Below are 20,661 nucleotides of genomic sequence, written 5' to 3' on the forward strand. Positions count from 1 at the left end.
TTTAATTTGGTATTTTGTACACAAAGTGCAGCTCTTGTAAAGCAAAAGTCAAAGAACAAAATAAACACCTTTTTATTTAATTATTTTAAAAGAGAAACTAAATATTCTTGAAATCAACATGTATGCTGCTCTAGCCAATGCTATACTCAAGGGTCTGGGACATGAGGAAACAAAGACAAGTAGTTATGCTTATGACATTTTTTCCTACTGGAAACGATGACTTGATCAACATGCCTTTCTCCAAGGAGTAGTTTGAATATTTTCATGAAGTTAACATGGAATATATGGACTCAAATGTTTTCTCTTAATATCTCTCTTAAAGCACAGGATTTATTTTTGCAGAGGATATTCTTTTTTTTTCTTTAAGTACTTGTACCACAAAAAACTCAAGGACTCTGTAACCACTCAAGATTATGTAGAACAGCAGCACAGGTGGTATTTTCCATATAAGAGCATATACACAATTTTAAGCGAAAACCATGAGAAGAAATTGAAATATCCTTCCAACTTTTAAAGGTCTGATAATAAGAAAACATGGGGGGGTTCCTGAAGGTGCGTCTACCCTCAGGTTATAATAGACTTTTGAGAATCACATAGCAAAATCTGGAATTTTATTATACAGGGCACCACTGTGAGTACAGCTCACTATTTTTCTTGCCTTTATCTTAGCTCCCATAACTGATCCAATCTCGATTCCCCTACTGTACTCTCTTATCAATACCCTGCATTACTTGATACGCAAAAGCATTTGTACAAAATTAAAAACTTCTGGAAAAAAAGAAGTATCCAAACAAAAACATTTACCTTTAAACTGGCAAAAAGGCATGCTTTCTGTGAGCAAAGTAATTAATGCTTTCTCTTTCTTCCTGTATACCCCAGGATCATAACTACCAAACTCTTGCACTGAAAGTTTTGCTACCAAGACAGTATCTTCAAATGTTTGCAACTGACAATATTCTTTGTAGGTACAGAAATCCCTTGAAAAAAAGAAAAAAGAAGAGAGAAATGAGAAAAGAGAAGGAAAAAAAAAAGAGAAAAGAGAAAAAAGAAAAGAGTTGCATCAGGTAAATGGTAAGGATTCATTCATTCATTCAAGTCAGTAAGTTACACCAAGAAGAACAGAAGTTATTATGAATGTATTTACACAACTGTTAAAGTACACAAATACAGTGGTAGTACAAATGAAGTGCTTTGAGATACTGGTTTATACATAGGTTTATATAGACAGTGTAACTATTTTCTGCATGATGGAATTTAACTATTATGAGGACAAAAACTGCCCACAAGTGAGTACAATTCTAGAAATCTGCAGTCAACTTTTAAGTATAGTACAGCAATCTAATGGTCCAGATACATAGGATATAAAAAGGCTGCTTTTTTCAGTCCCTCAAACATTACACTATTAACCACAGATATTTACAAGGAAAGCACAGTGAAGTGTAAAACTGCTCAAATGGTAGTGCACATGCCTAAAATACCAAAGTTTATAGTAACTGAGGAAATAATTCTCTTATGCAAACTTACCAATCAATCAAATTCTTGACCTTTTCCACTATACTCTCCCCAAACACACATTTCCCCAGTGTGACCCAGAGTACACACAAGCAAATAGCTAATGTTATGAAAGCATCCAAAGAAGAATGATAATTCTTGGTACAGGGACTTTTGAGAGGGGCAAAAAAGAATTTGTAAACACCCAAAAATAAAAACTACTCTTCATAAAAATCTGAAGACCAATATACCTTTAAAAATTGTCTCCACTTCTCAAAATACCTAACTGTTCAAACAAAATCTCTGTACATACCTTCCAGCACAGAACTTCCCCTAATTTCAGTCATAAAGAGTTCTGGTACTGTTCCAAGTACCATAAGGACAGAACACGTACTTTTACGAGACCATTTACAGTAACAGACAGTATGAAGAATTTCCCATATTTCATAACCAACAGGAGCCAACAATACCTGCAACAACCTGAGCATGTTGAGTCATTCATGCCTAGATAATTACTCTGGGCATTCTCAGGTTAAATATACTTAAGAATTAAATATGATATGCATCTGAATTGCAAAAATTATCAGGATTTTATGGCAAGAATAGGTTACTATGTTTGTGGGGGTGTTATTTAGGATTTTTTTTGGTATAAGAATGCCTTTTTTGAGTCTTGGCATGTAACAGAAGGCCTAAATCAATGTATTTATTTTTAAACATGTGGATACTGAATGAAACATGCAAATTCACTGAAGATTCAGCAGCAATGTCTATTTTGCACTTGTAATAGTCTCCAAGCTAACCAGCCTCAGCGAAGAGGAAACAAAATTTTCTGAGTAAAAACAATGTTTGAAAGTATCCATTCACCCAAACTAAGCAGAGATACAGAACAAGCTTTCTAATTCTAAATCCCTCAAATGTCAGTCTTTTACTTGTTCTTAACATTCTTTACAAAAAAAGAAATTCATCATTACAATCTCTACTATACTTAAGACTCTCCTGCAGGGTATTTAGTTATCCTCCTCTATGAAACACAATGAGTATTAAAAAATTCATTTGTGCTACACAGAAAGTTAAATGTCCAGTGTGAATGAAGACAGCAAACAGTAAAATAAACTTCTAACAGTTTTAAAAACTTCATGAAAAAACTGACTCAGAATGGGACAATACGTAAAAGTAAACAATTTAAATAACAGCAGATGGTTTTGATTCATTTACATGTTCCCTGGCAGACTAATCTTTTAAACAAGAAATTTCAAGTCATTATCTTTAGTTCAGGTTTGTTTATACTCTACATTTTTAAATCAGACAAAAGCAAGAGTTTTTTACAGAGAAGTAAGCCAATAATTTTAGCAAAATGATACAAAAAACTTTCTTAAACCAAGTAAAAGATTTATAGTTACAGTAGAATAATAAAAAGGGAGTAAAGTCTGCCGCCTGTGGAGGGAAAACTGAAATGGCCATCCAGTAACAGGCGGTGAACTCTGTAAACCATCTTTCTTTTCCAGCCCTGTTACCACAGGGGTCTCTTAAGGTCATTGGGTTTCTGGCAAAAGCGTCCTGTAATGGCAGCTGCTGGAGTCTCTGCATGTTCCTCCAAGAGCTTTTTAGGTCACATGGAGAACTCCAATTTCCGCTCTAGTTTAGGGTATATTTGCTAGTAAAGCCATTGGCAACATGGGAGATCAGCCATGCATTATCTGCCCTCCATGACAAAATAATTTTCACCGGTGCACAGCAGACTGGAGAACACTGGTAGTAACCCGAGCAGGAATCTACCAAAGCCAAAAAACAAGACAACATCAGCACATATCCTTCCAGTTAACATACAAGTGTCTCGCAACGTACTTCTAAACTATCAATTGCCAAAATTTAAGTGTGTGAATTTAAAATTCAATGAGCAATATAATGTTTCACATCCACCTGTAGCTACACAAAGTTCCCTATAATTTTTCTCTTTTATTAGAAGTTAACATGGAAAATTCACCTTTCCAGTCAGAGGGGATGTTTTGAAGAAAATTAGAGCATAAACATGTGCAGAAGAAAGAACCAACCAGATCAAAACACTATGAATGCACAGTAATAGACTCAATGGATATTTAATTAAAAAAATATTAAGAAGGTAAAAAAGAAATTCATTGTTTTCAATAGCTTTTCTCTGTCCATGGGACACTGTGTTAAAAGATACTTCTTGTATTTCCATAGCTTGACCTACTGAAGTAAGTGTAGCATTATCTCTTACCACTTTCACCATGAAAGTGAAAAACAACCATACGTCTCCGCAATTTAAGAAGCGAGAAACATCTAAGTAGCTGGATCTGTATTCAGTACGTGTTTCAGTTGTGAACAACTACAAATACGAAGGCATAAAGTATAGGCCAATCAATGCAGCCACATACCAGACCAGAATGTGCATGTTTCCTTCAAACAGGCTTTTCAATGCAAAGCTTTAGGTTTATTTTTTTGCATTTTTTGTAATATCTGTTTTTTTTACTAAGATCTGATAACTGGTCTTTAAAGTGTTAAGCAGTTGGATCTTTTTAATGCTATACACTGTTCACGAAGCAGGTTGTGCAGAGTCAGCCAAGCACACAAAGCAGAAGGAGAAAACAGAAGAGAAATAGCAGGATTCTTCACCAACTAGAGATACAGGATTAATGCAAGTTTAGGCTTTATAGAGAAAGTGAGACAGCAGACAAGAGTTATACAACAGAATTTATTAAGGAACAGAAAAATCTCACAGCTTTTTTTTAATATGTAGCAAATCAAAGAAGCTCTTGAAATACTTAAGAAAAGTATCCCTCAACCACTAAGGTTCAGATTCCAACTGAAAGCTGTTATTTCTCATATGAAACCTGTTATTGCCAAAAGCAGAACAGACTAAAAAGCCAAAAGCTGCACACAGAAAGGCAGGGACTTCTACTGCACTGAACAGTGGAAAAGACTTTGTAATATCTAAATTCAAGTCTGCCTACCTCTGAGATGCTCATGGTCAACTATTCCTGTTAGTATGTGAATGTTTCTTTTAAATACAGATCTGAACAGATCTGAGTATTTTTAAAATGAGAGTTCATAAGGCATGGAGAAGAATATATAACAGTGAAAAATGGACATGGCTGTAGTAGAACATTCCATTAATGAAAAGACAAGACAGAGCCTCATTTGAGCAATACTGTCAATTGAGTCTTCATACAGGTATTTTGCTTTTATGATTCTGAAGCAGATCTGGGTTTTAATGGATGATATACTGCTGCATCAATATCCTTGGAAAGACATGTAATTCTCATACAGCTAAAATTTTGACTTGGTTATTTTACTTTATTGTTGATACTTGAACAATTTTAGGGACCTTTAAAGTCACTATTATTGTCAACTCTGCTTAAGAGTCCAAGTAGAACAGCAGTAATAACTCAGCTTTTGGAAAGACGTTTGCTTTTAAGTTAGAGAAAAATCAGTGCTTCATCAAGCATCTGACCAGAAGGCACAGATACAATATGAGATCACATGAGTAGAAGAAGCAAAGTTGGATGTTTCCGAAGAGTTTTTTCCCCATCCCATACAAAGTTTTGGTGTCTAATGAGAAGCACTCACCCAGTGCTGCCTTCCAACGAAAGGAGACGAGCAGCTACTTGCCATGGTGTTCGAAAGGAATGCTATTCTGAGGTAGGGGAAAAGACAGCAATTTTTAACAGTTCCACTGCCCCAATATATAAAGATGTCTTAATAAAAATCCCAACCTGAACTTGCAACTCTATCTTTTGAGAAGCTCTGATTTCAGACTTCTGTAAGACATTTCCATCATATTAAGAGGCACGTAAAAGAAACAAATCATTAATCTTTAAAGGAAGCTGACAGGGTCAGAAGAACAACGCAGAATATGATGCCTATTAAGATGGATAGGTGGAGAAAGATTCGTGGATGCAGAAATGGAAAATGAAGAAGCACTGGAAGTATGGCACAACACTTAAGTTATTCAATGCCAGTGTTGGCTATAGTCTTCTAAAACCTTCTTCCATCAAAGAGAAATAATCAAATATTTCTTTGTGCAGCACTTCAATCTTTCCTTTCAACTACAGAGAATATCTCTATTACCAATTGGAATTTACCACAGCTTTGACTGTTGGGTGCTGAACATGTTACATTCGAGAAAAAAATATTAAACAACTTACAGTGTAACCACGAGCAGTCAGACTGAACCTTTTGTTAAAGGAAATGAAGACTACTCACCCATAACTAGACTCTTGAGATGATCATGCTTTCAGGATGCAGTCTGTACATGTGGACCAGCAGAACTGATTCAAAGCAGTTTTTACTAGAATACTCATTACCTCATTTACTACCTCCTTTATTACACCTCTTCATGTTTAAAAACTTTGTGTAAAGGAGACTTAGGGAACAATTCACTCAGAGTTCAGGAGCAGATGGATCTTTTAACAGTTGGTATGATTTTCTGTCAAACACACTGCACACAGAGCTGTAATTTAGGTTTGCTTTAAACTTGAGCACACCACTTAGAAATGAATCGAGTATCGATGCAAAGGCAGAGAGGAGAGATGATCTACTTATTTTAGAAGTTGTTTCAGTAGGTAACTACTTTCACTAAGACCTCTATTTTGCCTTTCTTTACTTGTGAGTGGTTTTAATTTTATGCGATAGGTTCTTCACATATTTTCTCCTTAAACATTAATTCCTGTTAAAATCATTTTGTCTCAAACACCACACCAACTCACCCAAGACATTTTCTTAGCTTTTAGTACAAACAAAGAAGTAGATTTGAAACTCTTACACTGTACAATCTGTTCTCCCAATCCATCTCACTAATGACACAAAACATCTCCACTTCTTTCACTACCGTATCATACATAGGAGGAAATTGTGCCTTTTCATTACGGAAACCACGCTAACTTCTCCAACGTTACATCTGCCTCCTCAGTCATTACTTACCACAGATACAGCTCCCCCATACAGGAAAACAGCCTGCACTTCTTCATCCTAACCAGAATTTGCAGTACTCCAGGAATACACATTTGAATAGACTGCGCTCGACCGCTCAGCTCCCACTGATGTTTATCACTGTGAACTCACAACTTGCAGGTTTTTTGCTGTTGCATTCACTTCATATAATCCAGAAAAGTACTGAATAACATGTGGCATATAATTTACATAATTTCATTAGAAACACTTAAGTTTCACGAACCACTTTGTAAGACACAGCAGTTGTTACTCCAATAAATGCTTGTTACTTAGTATTAGAAACTGCATGTCTTTTTTAAGGAGAATGACTTAGGTGCTATGCAGACACTATCTCGGATGCCGGGAACGACATCTATTTTCCTATGCTTACCAATTACCATTTTTCCACGAGCATTAAATTTCTCTGAGAATGCCTAGTTTTCCTAAGAGAACTCCAGTTCCTATTATCTGCATTCACAGCCTTAGTTTTTCAGTTTCAGTCTGATTTGATCAGAATTCTGTTTGGAAAAAAGAAAGATAAACACGTGGAGTAGTCATCTTTAAGAACTCTACTTGGAGGCTAGTAGCTTTCCTTGTCTGAGTAACATCTGTACATTTCATTGTCCAGAATTTAACAAGCAGCAGCCTTTCCTTTAGATAAATAGAGGTGGAGATTACAGATGCGCTGTCGCCTTACCAAACCAAGGCACAAAGTAAATGATGTCTCAAATACTTTAGGTTTTCCTAAGAACAAGGTATACAGATAATGGAAAACTCATGGCTATAACTGTTGACCTAGCTAACATCTAAGGATAAATTCTGATTACAGAAGAGCTACTATTATGAAAAATGTAAAGAGCATAAGCTATCAACACCTACAACTTGCACCATCCTGCCTGCAAGAGAGTGACAACTGGGAAAATGAAAAGCGAATTTTCTCTAGCAAGCTCAAGCAGTAGTGTTATAAGCTAAAGTCTAAGTAAAGTGTTTCAGCCACGCCACCCAAGTTGCAGAAGATGAAGGCAGGGATTGGGAAAATGAAAACCATCCACTGTGGAAGATGACTGCGTTTGGGACTGTTTAAAGAACCTGAAAGTGCACGAGTCTGTGGGACCTGATAACACACGTCCATCCACGGGTTCTGAGGGATCAGGCTGAGTAAATGGCTACACCACTATCCATCATATCTGAAATGTCATGGCAGTCCAGCGTAGTTCCCTCTGACTGGAAAGGGGAAACCATAACCCCCAGTTTTATAAAGGGAAATATGACACAGGGAACTACAGGCCAGTCTCACCTCAGTGCCTGGCAAAGTCACATAACAGATCTTCCTGGAAATTATGTTAAAGCACATGGGAGAATAAGGAGGCAATATCCCTGTCTCTAAACTGGAGAGACGCAGATTTGACACACAGATCACTTGGTGGATAAGGAATTGGCTGGATGGTTGCACTCAAAGAATTGTGGTCAGTGAGTTCGATGTCCAAGTGGAAAACAGTGATGAGTGGTGTTTGTCCCTCAATATTGGGACTGGTGCTGTTCAAAATCTTTGTCAGCAACATGGACAGCGGAAACAAGTGTACCCCCAGCAAATTTGCTGACAACAACAAGCTGTGTGGTGCAGTCAACCTGCTGTACAGAAAAGGATGCCATCCAAAGAGACCTTAACAAGCTTGAGAAGTGGGCCTCTGGGAGCTGTGTGCAGTTCAACAAGGTCAACTGCAAGGTCCAGCATGTGGGTCAGGTCAGCCTCAAGCATAAGTACAGGCTGGGTGAAGAATGGCTGGATCGAAATTAGCTCTGGGGACAAAGACTTGGGCATCTTCATGGATTAGAAGCTCAACATGACTCAGCCATGTGCACCTGCAGCCCAGAAAGCCAACCGTGTCCTGGGCTGCATCAAAAGAAAAGTGACCAGCAACTTGAAAGAGGGGATTTTTGCCCTCTATTCTGCTCTTGTGAGACCCACGTGGAGTACTGTGTCCAGTTCTGGGGCTCCCAACACAAGAACAATGCTGACAATGTTAGAATGAGTCCAGAGGAGAGCCACTAAGTTGACGACAGTGCTGGAGCACCTCTCCTATGAAGACAGGCTGAGAGAGTTGGGGCTGTTTAGTCTGGAGAAGAGAAGACTTTGGGGAGAACTGAGAGTCGCCTTGCAGTACCCAAAGGGGGCTTACAAGAAGGCTGAAGAGGGGCTACTCTCATGGCATGTAAATAGTGACAGGACAAGGGTGAACGGCCTTAACCTGAAGGAGGGTAATTTATTTATTAGGAAGAAATTCTTTACTGTAAGGGCAGTGAGGCATTAGACCAGGTTGCCTAGATAGCTTGTGGACTCCCCATCTCAGGAAATGTTCAAGGCCCGGCTGAATGGGATTCGGAGTAACCTGGCCTACTGGAAGGTTCTCTGCCTGTGGCAGGGGGATTGGAATGAGGTTATGTTTAAGGTCCCTTCTAATCCAACTCATTTCCCCTGCAAATCTCTTTCCCTCCAATTGCAACAGGCCCATGGGAATCTGTTCAAATTATACTACAGTTACACACTGTTATTTGGTCACCATGAGTAAATACCAGCACTGGTTCACTGTCTTAAGAACTAAATTAATACAGCAGTCAATGAATTATTAGTTCTAACAAACTCAAGAGAAGATCCTGACTAGGCTGCTTTTGAGACTGTAAAGAAGTCAACCAAGCGGTCCTGTACTTGGAGCAGAGTGTTAAAAAGAGCATGTACGGAATGTGCCATTAAGCCAGACGGTACTATTGGCCCATATCACAAATTACACATCTGGATGTTTAAAGACCACTCAGAAAACAGCCCAAAGACCACTCAGAAAACTGCCCACTGCCCTCACAATGTTCACATTCTACAGGCCAGGCAGAACCAAAATGGATCTACAAGCCCGACTGTATTACTCGTATCTTGAAATGTTTACAATAGCGTCACCTGCACAATGAGCGACACATCACAAACGTAGCAAAAACATTAAAGATGTAGTTGCACCTAAAACGGTCAAGGGGCATTGCTGCATTTCTGTCTGTTACTGCAATAACTCATTTATCTGACTGTTAACAGAGACAAAGCATCTGAGATTTGCTCAGAACGCCAAAGACCTGGCATATACATTTTGCCACAAAACCATCTTTATATTAAAGTAAATGTTCAGGGAGAAGTCTGCATCACAGCCTCACATAATATCCAAGGTCAAAAAGGACCCCTGGAAATTACGTAGCCCAATCCCACTGCCCAAAGTACAGGCAACTAGAGCAAGCCACTCAGGACAATGTCCAGTTGGGCTCCAAGTAATTTGGAAAAGGGAGACTCCACCTCTTTGGGCAACCTGTTACATTCCTTGCCCACCTTCACAGCAAAAAAAAGTTTCCCCGTATGTCTAAACAGAATTTCCTGTATTTCAATTTGTGCCCACTCTCCAGTGTCCATTCACTGAATATTGCTGCAAACAGTCTGGCTGCACCTTCTTTACATTCTTCTAACAGGTATTTATTACAAGATCCATAACTATGCACAATTCTCCCCTTTGTTTTCAAACTACTTAAAAATACTTAAACATGAGAATTTCTGGTGGCAAGAATAGCAGTTCAGTGAACAGTATAAGATGGTGAAACTTGTACCAAAGCCAGTACAGAAAACCTCACCTACACCCTATTCTTGCCCAGTCATTTCTGTTCCTGTTCATCCCTTGTGCAAGCACAAGTATCTGTGCAGCTACATGGTGAAACAACTCATTCAGCTTAAACTCCCCGCCACCCCAAATGCCACTTTGCTTTTATCACAATGGAATTGTTTCTCCAACCCACTTCACTCTGTCTTCATTAGATTGGGATGTCCAGTCTGAATATCCATATCCACCTGGCCCCCATCTAAAAAACTCTTCTTTCAAGCAGTAAGATTTCATACGTAAGAACATGTACTATCCAAAAGTAATTAACTCTCCCAATTAAATGATGAAGCTAAAAGGAACCAAGTTAATTTTTTGTCAATGTGCTCTGTCAACAAGGAACAAGTCCCTGGCAAAAATTATGCACTTGGAGCTCCCTCACAGTAGTGAGGCATGATGGAAAAACCCCTAGGTCACTGCAATAGTCCCCCTAACATACTGCTTTCCCAGAAATGTTGCAGAATGTCTACAGATTGGCTGATCTCCATTTTATAACTAAGACTGAAAGTAAATTGTACAAAGCCAAGCCACACACTGTTTAGGACAAGACTGTCAATATGCTGAGGAAGGAATGTTTTAGCTACAGCACAGAGTTAGAAACACATTTCACACTGTTAGCCCTAAAAAGAAACAATTTCTTTGCTAAGTCACTGTGAGCAGCAAGGATGATTTCAGTGCTGACTATGAATCATTATTATTTATCCTCCTGCCATTCTCTTCAAATGAGCCTTCTGCAACATATTCAGCATCCATGTATGTGGCCTCTTATGGGCTCTGAATTAAGAGCACTGCACTACAACTTTCTTCACTACTGCACCTTCTATTCTTCACCAAATGCTTCTTGCCTTTTCTGCACCAATATTGTCTGCTCTGCTGATTTGGAAACAAGATTCACTACTGTCTCTTACTCCGCTTCTTCACTGATAATAGGTATAAGAAACTCAATGAGTCAGGAAGCTAAATCCCATAATAGTAGGTTAAAATGCTGCACCTCTAGAATTTTGCATCCTCTCATTGCTGTCAAGGTAAAAATAAAAATTTCTTTACACCCACATCATTCAGGCTAAATGTCAGGCATTTACATGAATGAACATCACCTGCAAAAACAGTATGAAATTACATAAATTACCTGGTAAGTTATTTTGGCAAATTAACTTTATCAAATCGCCCTCATTTTTTCCAATACACAGATTTATTTTTTTTTTACCTGCGAAGTTGACATGCGAGAGGTATCTTGTCGGCCTGTTAAATCAGATGAGGAGATATTGACTGGGGCACCACGATGCAATCTCATACTCACTTTCCTTTCTCGTTCCATACCGGATACTGGCCGAGGAGAGGTGTTGGCTGTGAGAAGAACAGTATTAGATTCTCATAATGAGAAATGCCACGTTAACACAGTCACTGGAAAAATTACACTCTTGCTGTTTGCACATAAAAATTCCACATAACCAAATGAGGAATCAAGGCTGTTGTTTGACATTTCATAGAAATACAAGTATCAATTGCCAGGCAATGAGCGTATGTAAATACTTTCAATCTACTAAAAATCAAGGGAGAAAAAACCAAACCAAAAGGCCTAACTCTGCCCAGACACAAACTGCCAATTAGAGTAGTCTACAAGAAGCACTTACCCAGCTACTTGCTGACTCACCAGCATGTGAAGTTGGGGTAAGGGGAGTAGGAGGAGCTACATCTTGCGTTCCTCTTATCCTGCCAGAAGCAGTGGAGGGTAATCCACGTACAGCTGGATTTCGTGTATGTCTTAATCTTTCCTCTCGTTCCCGCCTTTCACGCTCAGCATCTTCAGCTGCTCTGCTCGCACCCTACGGATCAAGAGTAGTGAACAACTTCGGGGATTATTGAGCTTACAACTATTTGTTTATAAAAGTACTGAAAAAGAAGAACTGGACAATGTGTGAACCGAAGTTTGAGAAGGCACCGGCTGCTTTGGTAAAATTTCTTGAGAACTGCCGTAAGTTTTGTTCATACAGCTGCTCGGATAGTCTTCAAAATGTTAATGTACACGTGTACTGTTATGGCAGCTGGACACCTCCTCAAATGTAGCAAATGACCTATGTTAAAGATCAAGGTGGGAGAAAGTAGTAATTCCACAACCTAGCCTGGTGAGTGCCCTAAAGGATCTAAGAAGCCTTCCACATTAAAAGCCTTGTAACTGTAATTTAGCTGTCATCCAAGCCTTATAGCATGGATCCCATATCTCCGGCCTTTCTCCTCATTTCCTGATCTTTCTGTCTATACAGTAGAGTTACTAAGAGGAAATATGGAAGACAACCTTACAGTATTAGTTAAGGTACTCAAAACTAACAATGCAGTAACAGAACCCAACCAGAACAATTAACAATTCAAAGTTTTAGAAAGCTATGTGAGCTACTCACAAATTTCAGCATGTTCCAGTCAAATACATAGTCATAGGAGAATCCTTGCCGATGAAAAAGGTTTCTGAATAATTGCCTTAAATAGGAATAGTCCGGCTTGTCATCAAAACGCAAAGAACGGCAGAAATTCAAGTATGTGGCAAATTCAGCTGTAATTAAAGGAAACCTGTTTTTTATCAACAGCTTCACATTGGCTTTTTGTAAATCTAAGTCAAAAATACCCAAACCACCCCAAACCTGAAAAGCAGGGAATCTTCTTAACATAAGAAAAAGAATAATGATCTAATACTAGAAATCCACTAAAGGAAACACTATCATGTCAATCCTGAAAAAGAAATTTTTTTTCTATCACAGAGCAGGCAGAGATCTCATTTTTTCGACAGCACAGAGGACCCAATAACACAGTTCTTTAACCAACAGCTGGTGGGGGAGAAAAGGTTTAAAACTTTGCTTGGAACTTACTGAACACAATTTATTGTGGGACATGGAACAGCATTTCTTTGTTAAGACACAGAGATTCATGTCTGCTGTGTCACAAAACACACAAAAACTTTATCTCCCAGGTAAGTCACGCCACATTTTTAATTTACAATAGTCTGAACACTTGTTTTTAAATGGCAAGCAAAATATTACAAAGGAAAAAAAAAAGAATACTGTAGTGAATTCAGTGCACCAGAGAAAATCAGCAGTATCGAAATACTAGCTTTTGACTTTAGGTCTTCCCAAATGAAATAACAGAGTAATTTATATTAAGAAAGAAATTCTAACTAACGGCACAAGAGAATCTGATTAGCCTTCCCTGCCTGTAAACCCCAGAGAAAACATGTAATTTCTGAATGTAAAGGAACATGTATGAAGCAACATTTGAAACACATAAAAAATGATGCATTTTCACACAACCCAAACAAAAACTATAGTTCTTGTAACAAGAAGGTGAAGAGACAGAACTCTTTGTGAAATCAAAATAGTCTCTGATCACAGCTAGTGTTACTACATTTTAAAACAAATTGAAGTATCATTTTACAATACTCAAAAATGGCTTATTATTGTTTAGGTGTAAATAACAAACTGAGAAACAGAACTGCTCTGAGGCATGATGCTAGGATACAGCAGTGATTCATACACTTCTCACAAATTCTAATCCATCAGCAGGCAAAACCAGATGAACCTGGGACGGTAATTCCCAAGCAAAACAACTGCAGTAGAGCAGAGATGCATCTGACTACACAATCCAAGAAACAGTACCCACACAGATAGAGAAAAAGGCAGTTTGTTAAAATGCTATTTGTCTGTTGCAAATTATCCAGCCAACAGGCGCACAAAAAATACAGCACAAATTAGGGTACCATGCTACCCTTCCTCTTGAGGGCACTTGAACAGTTGAGACATGGAACCCCTAGAAATGCTCTATGAACACAAAAGATCTGTCTTCGGCATAGTATTTTTACCATACATGTGGTAAAATCATGGGGAGATAAGGAAGGGGAAGAGGAGAAGGAGAGAAACAGATGGTGAAAAAGAGCAGTAGAATTTAACATAAGGAAAGGAGATGTACCACTAAAACATGAACACATAGTCCTAGTGTCACAGAAGAGTAACTTACAAGGATATCCTTTACACAAAACCTCAATGGGTGTAGACATTTTCTTTTCACTGATACGTTCGTATTTCTGTCTCTTTGTTGCTGCTTTCAGTCCCTGCCAGGGGAGGGAGCCCAGGTTAAAATACATCAGTACATAGCCCAAGGACTCCAAGTCATCTCTGCGAGATTGCTCTACAACAGCATAAAAAAGTGAACTCATTAGGTTTCATTTTCTACTGGCAAAACAAAAGTCTGTGCAACAAGATTGTTATAAAAACCCTTACAAAAACAAGAGACAGCTGAGTGTTACTATGCCCATGACAAACTCATTCAGTAAAAGAAAAGCCTTTTATCCTTGCAGTTATTAAAAAAAAGTGCTAATTCCCAAGCATTACAAACTCAGACCGAACAGACTGATATAGACTGAATACCACTTAATAAAGATATACAAGGCCACGCATGCTGTACTCTTAGTATCAAAAATAGGGACTGTCTCCTATGCCTCCACAAAGCAACATCCACTTGCACTAAAATTACATTCATCGACACTCTTGAAGTTTCTATTATTGCTTTCCCCAGCTCACCAATTCCAAGATGAGTGTTGATGGATGCATAACGGGCAGTTCCCGTTAAGTTTTTATTTTCACGATATGGAATATGTTGATGAGTTCGAGCATCTCGATACTTCTTTGCTAGACCAAAGTCTATTATGTAGACAAGATTGCCTTTCTTCCCCAGGCCCATTAAGAAGTTATCAGGCTTCACATCTCGGTGGATGAAGTTCTTAGAGTGAATATATTCAATTCGACTAATCTAAATATAGAACCACAAAAAAAAAAATCATTGTTGAGAGACTAAGCACACATCTTTTTCTGACAAAACCACTAGAAATGGTGTCTCAATAATGAAAGAGGCAACTCCCCTTTCTATTGTAAAATATAAGGGAATTAAAGAGAACATAATCTAGAAGACAACAGACAAACCTTCTTTCCAGCTGTTTGCCTGTGTGTATTTTACAAAACCAGGACAATCTGCTTCCAAAAACTTTCTTGGGGAAATTTCTTAGTCTTTGAGCAGTGCAACACCCGGTTTCCAAACAGTGCAGTTCCAGTTTTTAAAGAAGAATTGGTAATCACTTTTCATGGGATAGTTTGGATTTACAAAAACAGAGCTACTTTTGATTTTTTTCTCTATTAATACAGCCAATTCCGCTCTAAATTTTAGAAATAAAATGTATATGATAAAAAAAATTCAATATCCCAACATATTTCACTATAAAGGTAACAAAGTCATTTCCTACCATTTGGTCAGCAAGTAATAGGACTGTCTTGAGACTAAATTTCCTTGAACAAAAATTGAAGAGATCTTCAAGACTCGGTCCCAACAACTCCATCACCATAACATTGTAGTCCCCTTCAGCTCCACACCACTTAATTGTGGGAATACCCACTAGGAAAAAATAAATCATTTATTCAGTATAACAATTTGATTTATATAATTCATGCACACAAATCTTCAAGGCTCTTAATATTAATTCTGAGTGTCATTACCATGAATGTTTCCATTTACAGCAAAGTTTAATATTTTATGTTCAGACATTCCAAATTAAATGTGGGACAACTTCCAGCATAATCAACACAAAATTATAGCAACAGAGGTCTAAAAATAGCCTTTTTTCTTTTCCCCAGAAACCTTCTAGTCTTCATACTTATCTTGTAACTTTAAAGCATTGAGCATCTTCGTTGGATTTGAACCCTAAGCATTTTACCAAGAGTGATATTCATGTAGTCTCTAAGATGCAATAAGGCAGAAATCAGGAGTCTGAAAATAAAACCCTGACAAACCACTAGACACTATAGTCTAGGAAAGCCTTAGGAATTAACTTAGTTTTAAAGCCTACAAAAGCGCCATGAAATATCTGTCTCCTTCATCAAAATTTGCAATGAATTTCTGCCCTTCCTTCATATTCTTGTCTTTCCTTCAGTTTCATGGTATTTGCTGTTTGGTGAATCTCCACCAAAGTAGCATTGTTCATGAGATGCATTATTCATTCAGTTTTACAGCATGACAATTAGCCCAAATTTATGGAGGAAATCAGGAACCTTATTTCACAAAAAAAATGTAGAAATGCTCAAATATTTTTAAATAAACCTGCATGTAGGTAGTCTTACTCAGATTTTCAAATGCCTTACTCAGAGTTAAGTCTATGCATTTTGGTGTGAAATGCCGTAATTCGCTGAATTTACAGGAAGCATGATATTCTATGAAGGCTATTTCGGTTACACACAGGTGGCTACCGAATGAGGCGGGAATTAAAAAGTAACTAAAAGCAAATACACATTATTATCAATTTCTAGAGGTCTTATTACCCTACTTGGCATGTACTTGAGATACAGCATGGAATGTACTCTTTATGCAAAGCACATCCTCATTTAGGAAGAATTCAAGGGACTGTGAAACAAACACAAAACTAAACTACACGGAGTTTATGTCCCAGAACTGCACAGGAATGTTACGTTTCCAGAATTCCAAAATATATGAGTAAGTTACTGTAGCAAAGCAACACACAGTAGCTATGAAGTTGCTGCACTCCAATTCTCCACTACTAGTGCCATTTTGTCTTTGAGCTCTCCCAGCAAGGAAATATTTTTAACACAGAAAAAATAATACTAACACATACAACAAAAATTAACATAATTTTTAAAAGTTTAGAATTGTGCTACAATAATAAGCAAGTCAGCTGAAATGGTCCAAAGTAGTGGTTACCATCTTTCACTGATCCATGAGAATCAGAAATAAATCACTGTTCTGGGACGAAACTTTGTTTCACATTGCACAAGGTCCTCCCACTTTAATATTTTGGGAACCATGAGAAACTCTGGAGGATCTTACTGGTTATCATGAAGCGTGATAGCCATGGATTTAGAATTGCTCCTCTACAACCCTTGCAGAACTAAAATGCTGCTCTTTATCTACCCTGCTGCCTTTCCCACCTTCTCCTTATTTCTCAAAAGAGATCCGAAACATTAACTGTCAGGTGGCAGACAGATCAAAGGTGTAAAAGCAGTAAAATCTTTGAAGAAGGAAAATAGTTTGCTTGCCTCCACCCTGCATCATTTTGTAGATTTTACTCTCGATGTGGAGCTGAGGATGTTTGGTTTTCACACATTCCAACTTTATTGCAACCTCCTCTCCGGCAGCAATATCAGTTCCTAAAACCAGAAGAATTAAAACATTGGTGAAAATATTTTTAAGATGCGTTTCCTTTGCCAAGACTGAAACAAAATGAGCATCAACAAACTACTCCTCAATGGTAAACATCCAGAGATTTAAGTACTTTCAGCCAAGATTACCTAAAAATTCTTCTTAAACTTTACAGACGCTCTCCAACAGACTAGGATTACAAGAGAAAACTATTGTATAATGAGAATCCAAATTTGCTGCTCTCCCATTGGAAAAAAAAAACCAAACCACCCAAACAAAAAACCCCCAGAAAAAGAACAAAACTAAACCAGGTGCATCCTCTCAGGGATGTCTTTCCACTTCCAGTTTGTGGCAAAAATGGTCAGAATTAATCTTTATGAACATGGCACATTGACCCGCCAATGGAAGAAGTACTAAGAATTCAAATCACCTCCTCTTATGTCTTGGAAATAGAGGCTACAATTTCCTTAGATCTCAACTTAGTCCGGTTAAGTACCCTGACACCTCATTTTACTTGGCTGGAAGGCAGCTTATCTAGACTAAAGAATACGCAGTCTGCAAAAGCTTTCTTTAAATCTCATTAAATTCTTGTTTTAAGAATCAAAAAATGCTTACCTGTTCACTTTCAAAGTATGTAGGGAGAAACTGACATTCTTAAATAGAAACAGTCAAGAAAATACACACTCTCACAGCCAAGCAACTTACAAACTATAAGAAAAAAAGGAAAGAGCAAAAGGAAATGTGTGACACTTCACGGACATTATCTCCAAGTCTCTCTACTTTAGGAATTTGGCCCTTTTCTGCTTTACCTCATGGTTCAGGATTATGTGAAGTACATCACCTATAGTTCAATCTGATCCCCACTTTCAAAAGCCTAACTAGAGGTTCCCCTCTACTCTGACACTCTTCAACACCCTCGTAGCTGCATTTAAGACAAAACCTGGGGACTGGAAACAGGCAAAAATAGTCAAATCTTCATCTTCAAAGCATAAAACGGAGCTGGGAACGTACACTGAAATAATCTAAAAATTCACTGAGGCCTATCAGAAAGCATGTCTACTTAAAAATAAATCTTGACTTCTGAAATAACTTTAGAAATTATTTTAAGACACTTGTGTCTACTGTACAGTCTGAACAACAGAGCACTAAATGGATTTTTTAAAAAACTGACCACAAGGCTTCACTTCTTGAGAGACAGTAATTCTCCCTGGAAAAATAAATGCCACCAGGATCTTCCATTAAGGTACTTCCAGGCTAGTTCCATGCCTGAGCCATGCTTCATGTAAATGGCATGACATTTGCAGTAAGCCCTGAGACTAAATCCATAACAATTATTTAGAAATAAAAAAAATGTAAAACCCAGAGGATTTATTGCATAGAATTCAGTATGGCATTAATATATACGCTAGCATACAGGGAACTATTACTTTCTGTGCAACTTCACTGGTGTAAGTTGCATCCATAGAGATAAAAGTCACACATAAACGTTTATTTCACTTGATATTCATACTGTAATACAATCTGATTTATCTAAGCAGTAGTCAAGTTTAAATTTTTCAAATAATTTAAGACTTTTCAGATTTTAACTGCTGTCTTAATTGTCCCCCAAAATCCCAGTGGAAGCTAATAAGGATTTTTGCACTAGTTTTACCACAATCTTCTATGGTCACATCTTCAATCTTCTCTACATGCACTGCAGAGAGGAAGAATCACATTCTCTGACTCTAGACCATCACATGCCTTCAGTTAAAAATGCATATTTTTTATCAGGCATATGATCTGTCTTATGGATAACCAGTATTTCATTTGCTGTAAACAAGCAGCTTTAGGTAATGAATTATGTTCGAATACCAGCTGTGCACTGCAAGATGTACAGAAAAACAACCCCCACCTCTCATACTGCATGCACTGCAAGCGTACCACATAAGCTAGCAAGTGACATTATTTTTATCTTCCACAAATATGCAGTCAATGAAACTTAACCCTTGCAAGTTCCCCCTTCCCTGATTTGCTTTTCTAGGTTAACACATTTTTCAAAAGCAGAATACTTGTGTCTATCAGACAGGACATAATGCTCATATTTCTTTGGATTTAATCCACTTCACATGGCTTGAGAGTTTGCGGAATATGCGGAGTATTTTAAAAATACCTGCTTTCAAAATGTTTTGCACCCACTACCTGTGCTTGTCATAAACAGTAGCAGCAGGCTATGTTAGAGGACTATAATAATGGACTGGCAAAGACAATTCCAGTCCTTTATATTTTACAATTGCACAGCGGTCACGAATAGTGATGGTCAGCAACAGATTAGCCAAACTACGAGGATTATCTGAAGGATTTAAAGTTTTTTTTTTTTACTGCAACCTAATCACTTGTATTTGTGTAATTTTTTTAGGCCTCATAGGAGAAGGAAACATCTTTCTGACAACAATTTCTCCTAGTCCACTGCAGCGTTATTTAACCGCGGAATGTTTCCTTTCCAAAACGTTTTTCCGAATGCGATGGGTTGTGGGGTTTTTAGGGTGTATGTGATTTTGGGTTTTTTTCTTCCTTGCTTTGAGATGAGGCGATTTTTACCCTTATGCCCATTTTACAGACTCGAACGGTGCCCAAGGTCACTAGACAACAACGAGAAGAGGCAGCCGAGTAAACCAGAATTCCCGATTTCCGCACTATCCAAATTAGGACATGATGTCAACGAAATATTAAATTACTGCTGCTGTGTCCCTAGCCCAAGTACTTGCCCGACCTGGCTAGGCCCTCGATGTTCTCCACACAGCCAGAAAACGGCCAGCGAAATCCCCAGCGAGCCATCCTCCTTACCCAGGTAGATATCCCCGAAGGAGCCACTCCCGATCTTCCGGCCCAGCCGGTACCGGTTCCCAACCCTCAGCTCCATGGCGGCAGCTCGGCTCGTCAGCGACCCGGTTCCGTTGCTCTGCCCGGCCTGCTGGCTCTCGTTCTGATGCCTCACAGTCCTACGGTTTCGGATGCCATCGCGGCTTTGGTCTCGCCGCTCGACACTAGCGAGACAGTCAAGCCCGTCGCCGCAGCTCCCGAGCAAGATGGACACGGATTCCCGACACGACCGGCGCCTCAGCCCCTCCGGCCCCCAGCCACCATACTGCGTGACCTCACTTCCCTAGCGACGGGGGCGGGGCGCGCTGCCGCAGCGACGGGCGCGCGGCGGGCGGGGCGCGCGCGGCGGGCGGGGCGCGGATGCCGTCCCAGCTCCCCCGCCCGCCGGTCTCTTGGTGATCGGCTCGGCAGGAGTGCCTGCCCCGTCTTATCACGCCGTCCCAGCCACGTGCCGGGCGGCAAACGAGGCCCGCAGTCTTCCCGGTGCGTGTGG

The 20,661-nt window shown here is 38.9% G+C and overlaps 1 protein-coding gene across 4 annotated transcripts; it reads right to left on the bottom strand.

Annotated features, from left to right (window-relative positions):
• Positions 1-48: 48 nt before the first annotated feature.
• On the bottom strand, positions 49-20,467 carry CSNK1D (casein kinase 1 delta). Of its 4 annotated transcripts, none has more exons than XM_054645376.2 (10): positions 20,133-20,467; positions 17,207-17,317; positions 15,406-15,554; positions 14,690-14,918; positions 14,127-14,297; positions 12,524-12,672; positions 11,779-11,950; positions 11,332-11,471; positions 5,080-5,146; positions 49-3,263 (listed from the first exon to the last, which is right to left on the bottom strand). In XM_054645376.2, the coding sequence occupies exons 1-9, from the start codon at positions 20,206-20,208 to the stop codon at positions 5,114-5,116; spliced, it is 1,230 nt and encodes a 409-aa protein (XP_054501351.1). In that variant the 5' UTR covers positions 20,209-20,467; the 3' UTR covers positions 49-3,263; positions 5,080-5,113. The 4 variants fall into 4 exon arrangements, with proteins under 4 accessions (XP_054501351.1, XP_054501352.1, XP_054501350.1 ...); XM_054645377.2 differs by lacking the exon at positions 5,080-5,146 and adding an exon at positions 17,925-18,017; XM_054645375.2 differs by lacking the exon at positions 5,080-5,146 and having other exon boundaries at positions 49-977.
• Positions 20,468-20,661: the final 194 nt, after the last annotated feature.

Source organism: Agelaius phoeniceus, chromosome 19 (assembly GCF_051311805.1).
Source record: "Agelaius phoeniceus isolate bAgePho1 chromosome 19, bAgePho1.hap1, whole genome shotgun sequence".
In the NCBI taxonomy this organism is placed as follows: domain Eukaryota; kingdom Metazoa; phylum Chordata; class Aves; order Passeriformes; family Icteridae; genus Agelaius; species Agelaius phoeniceus.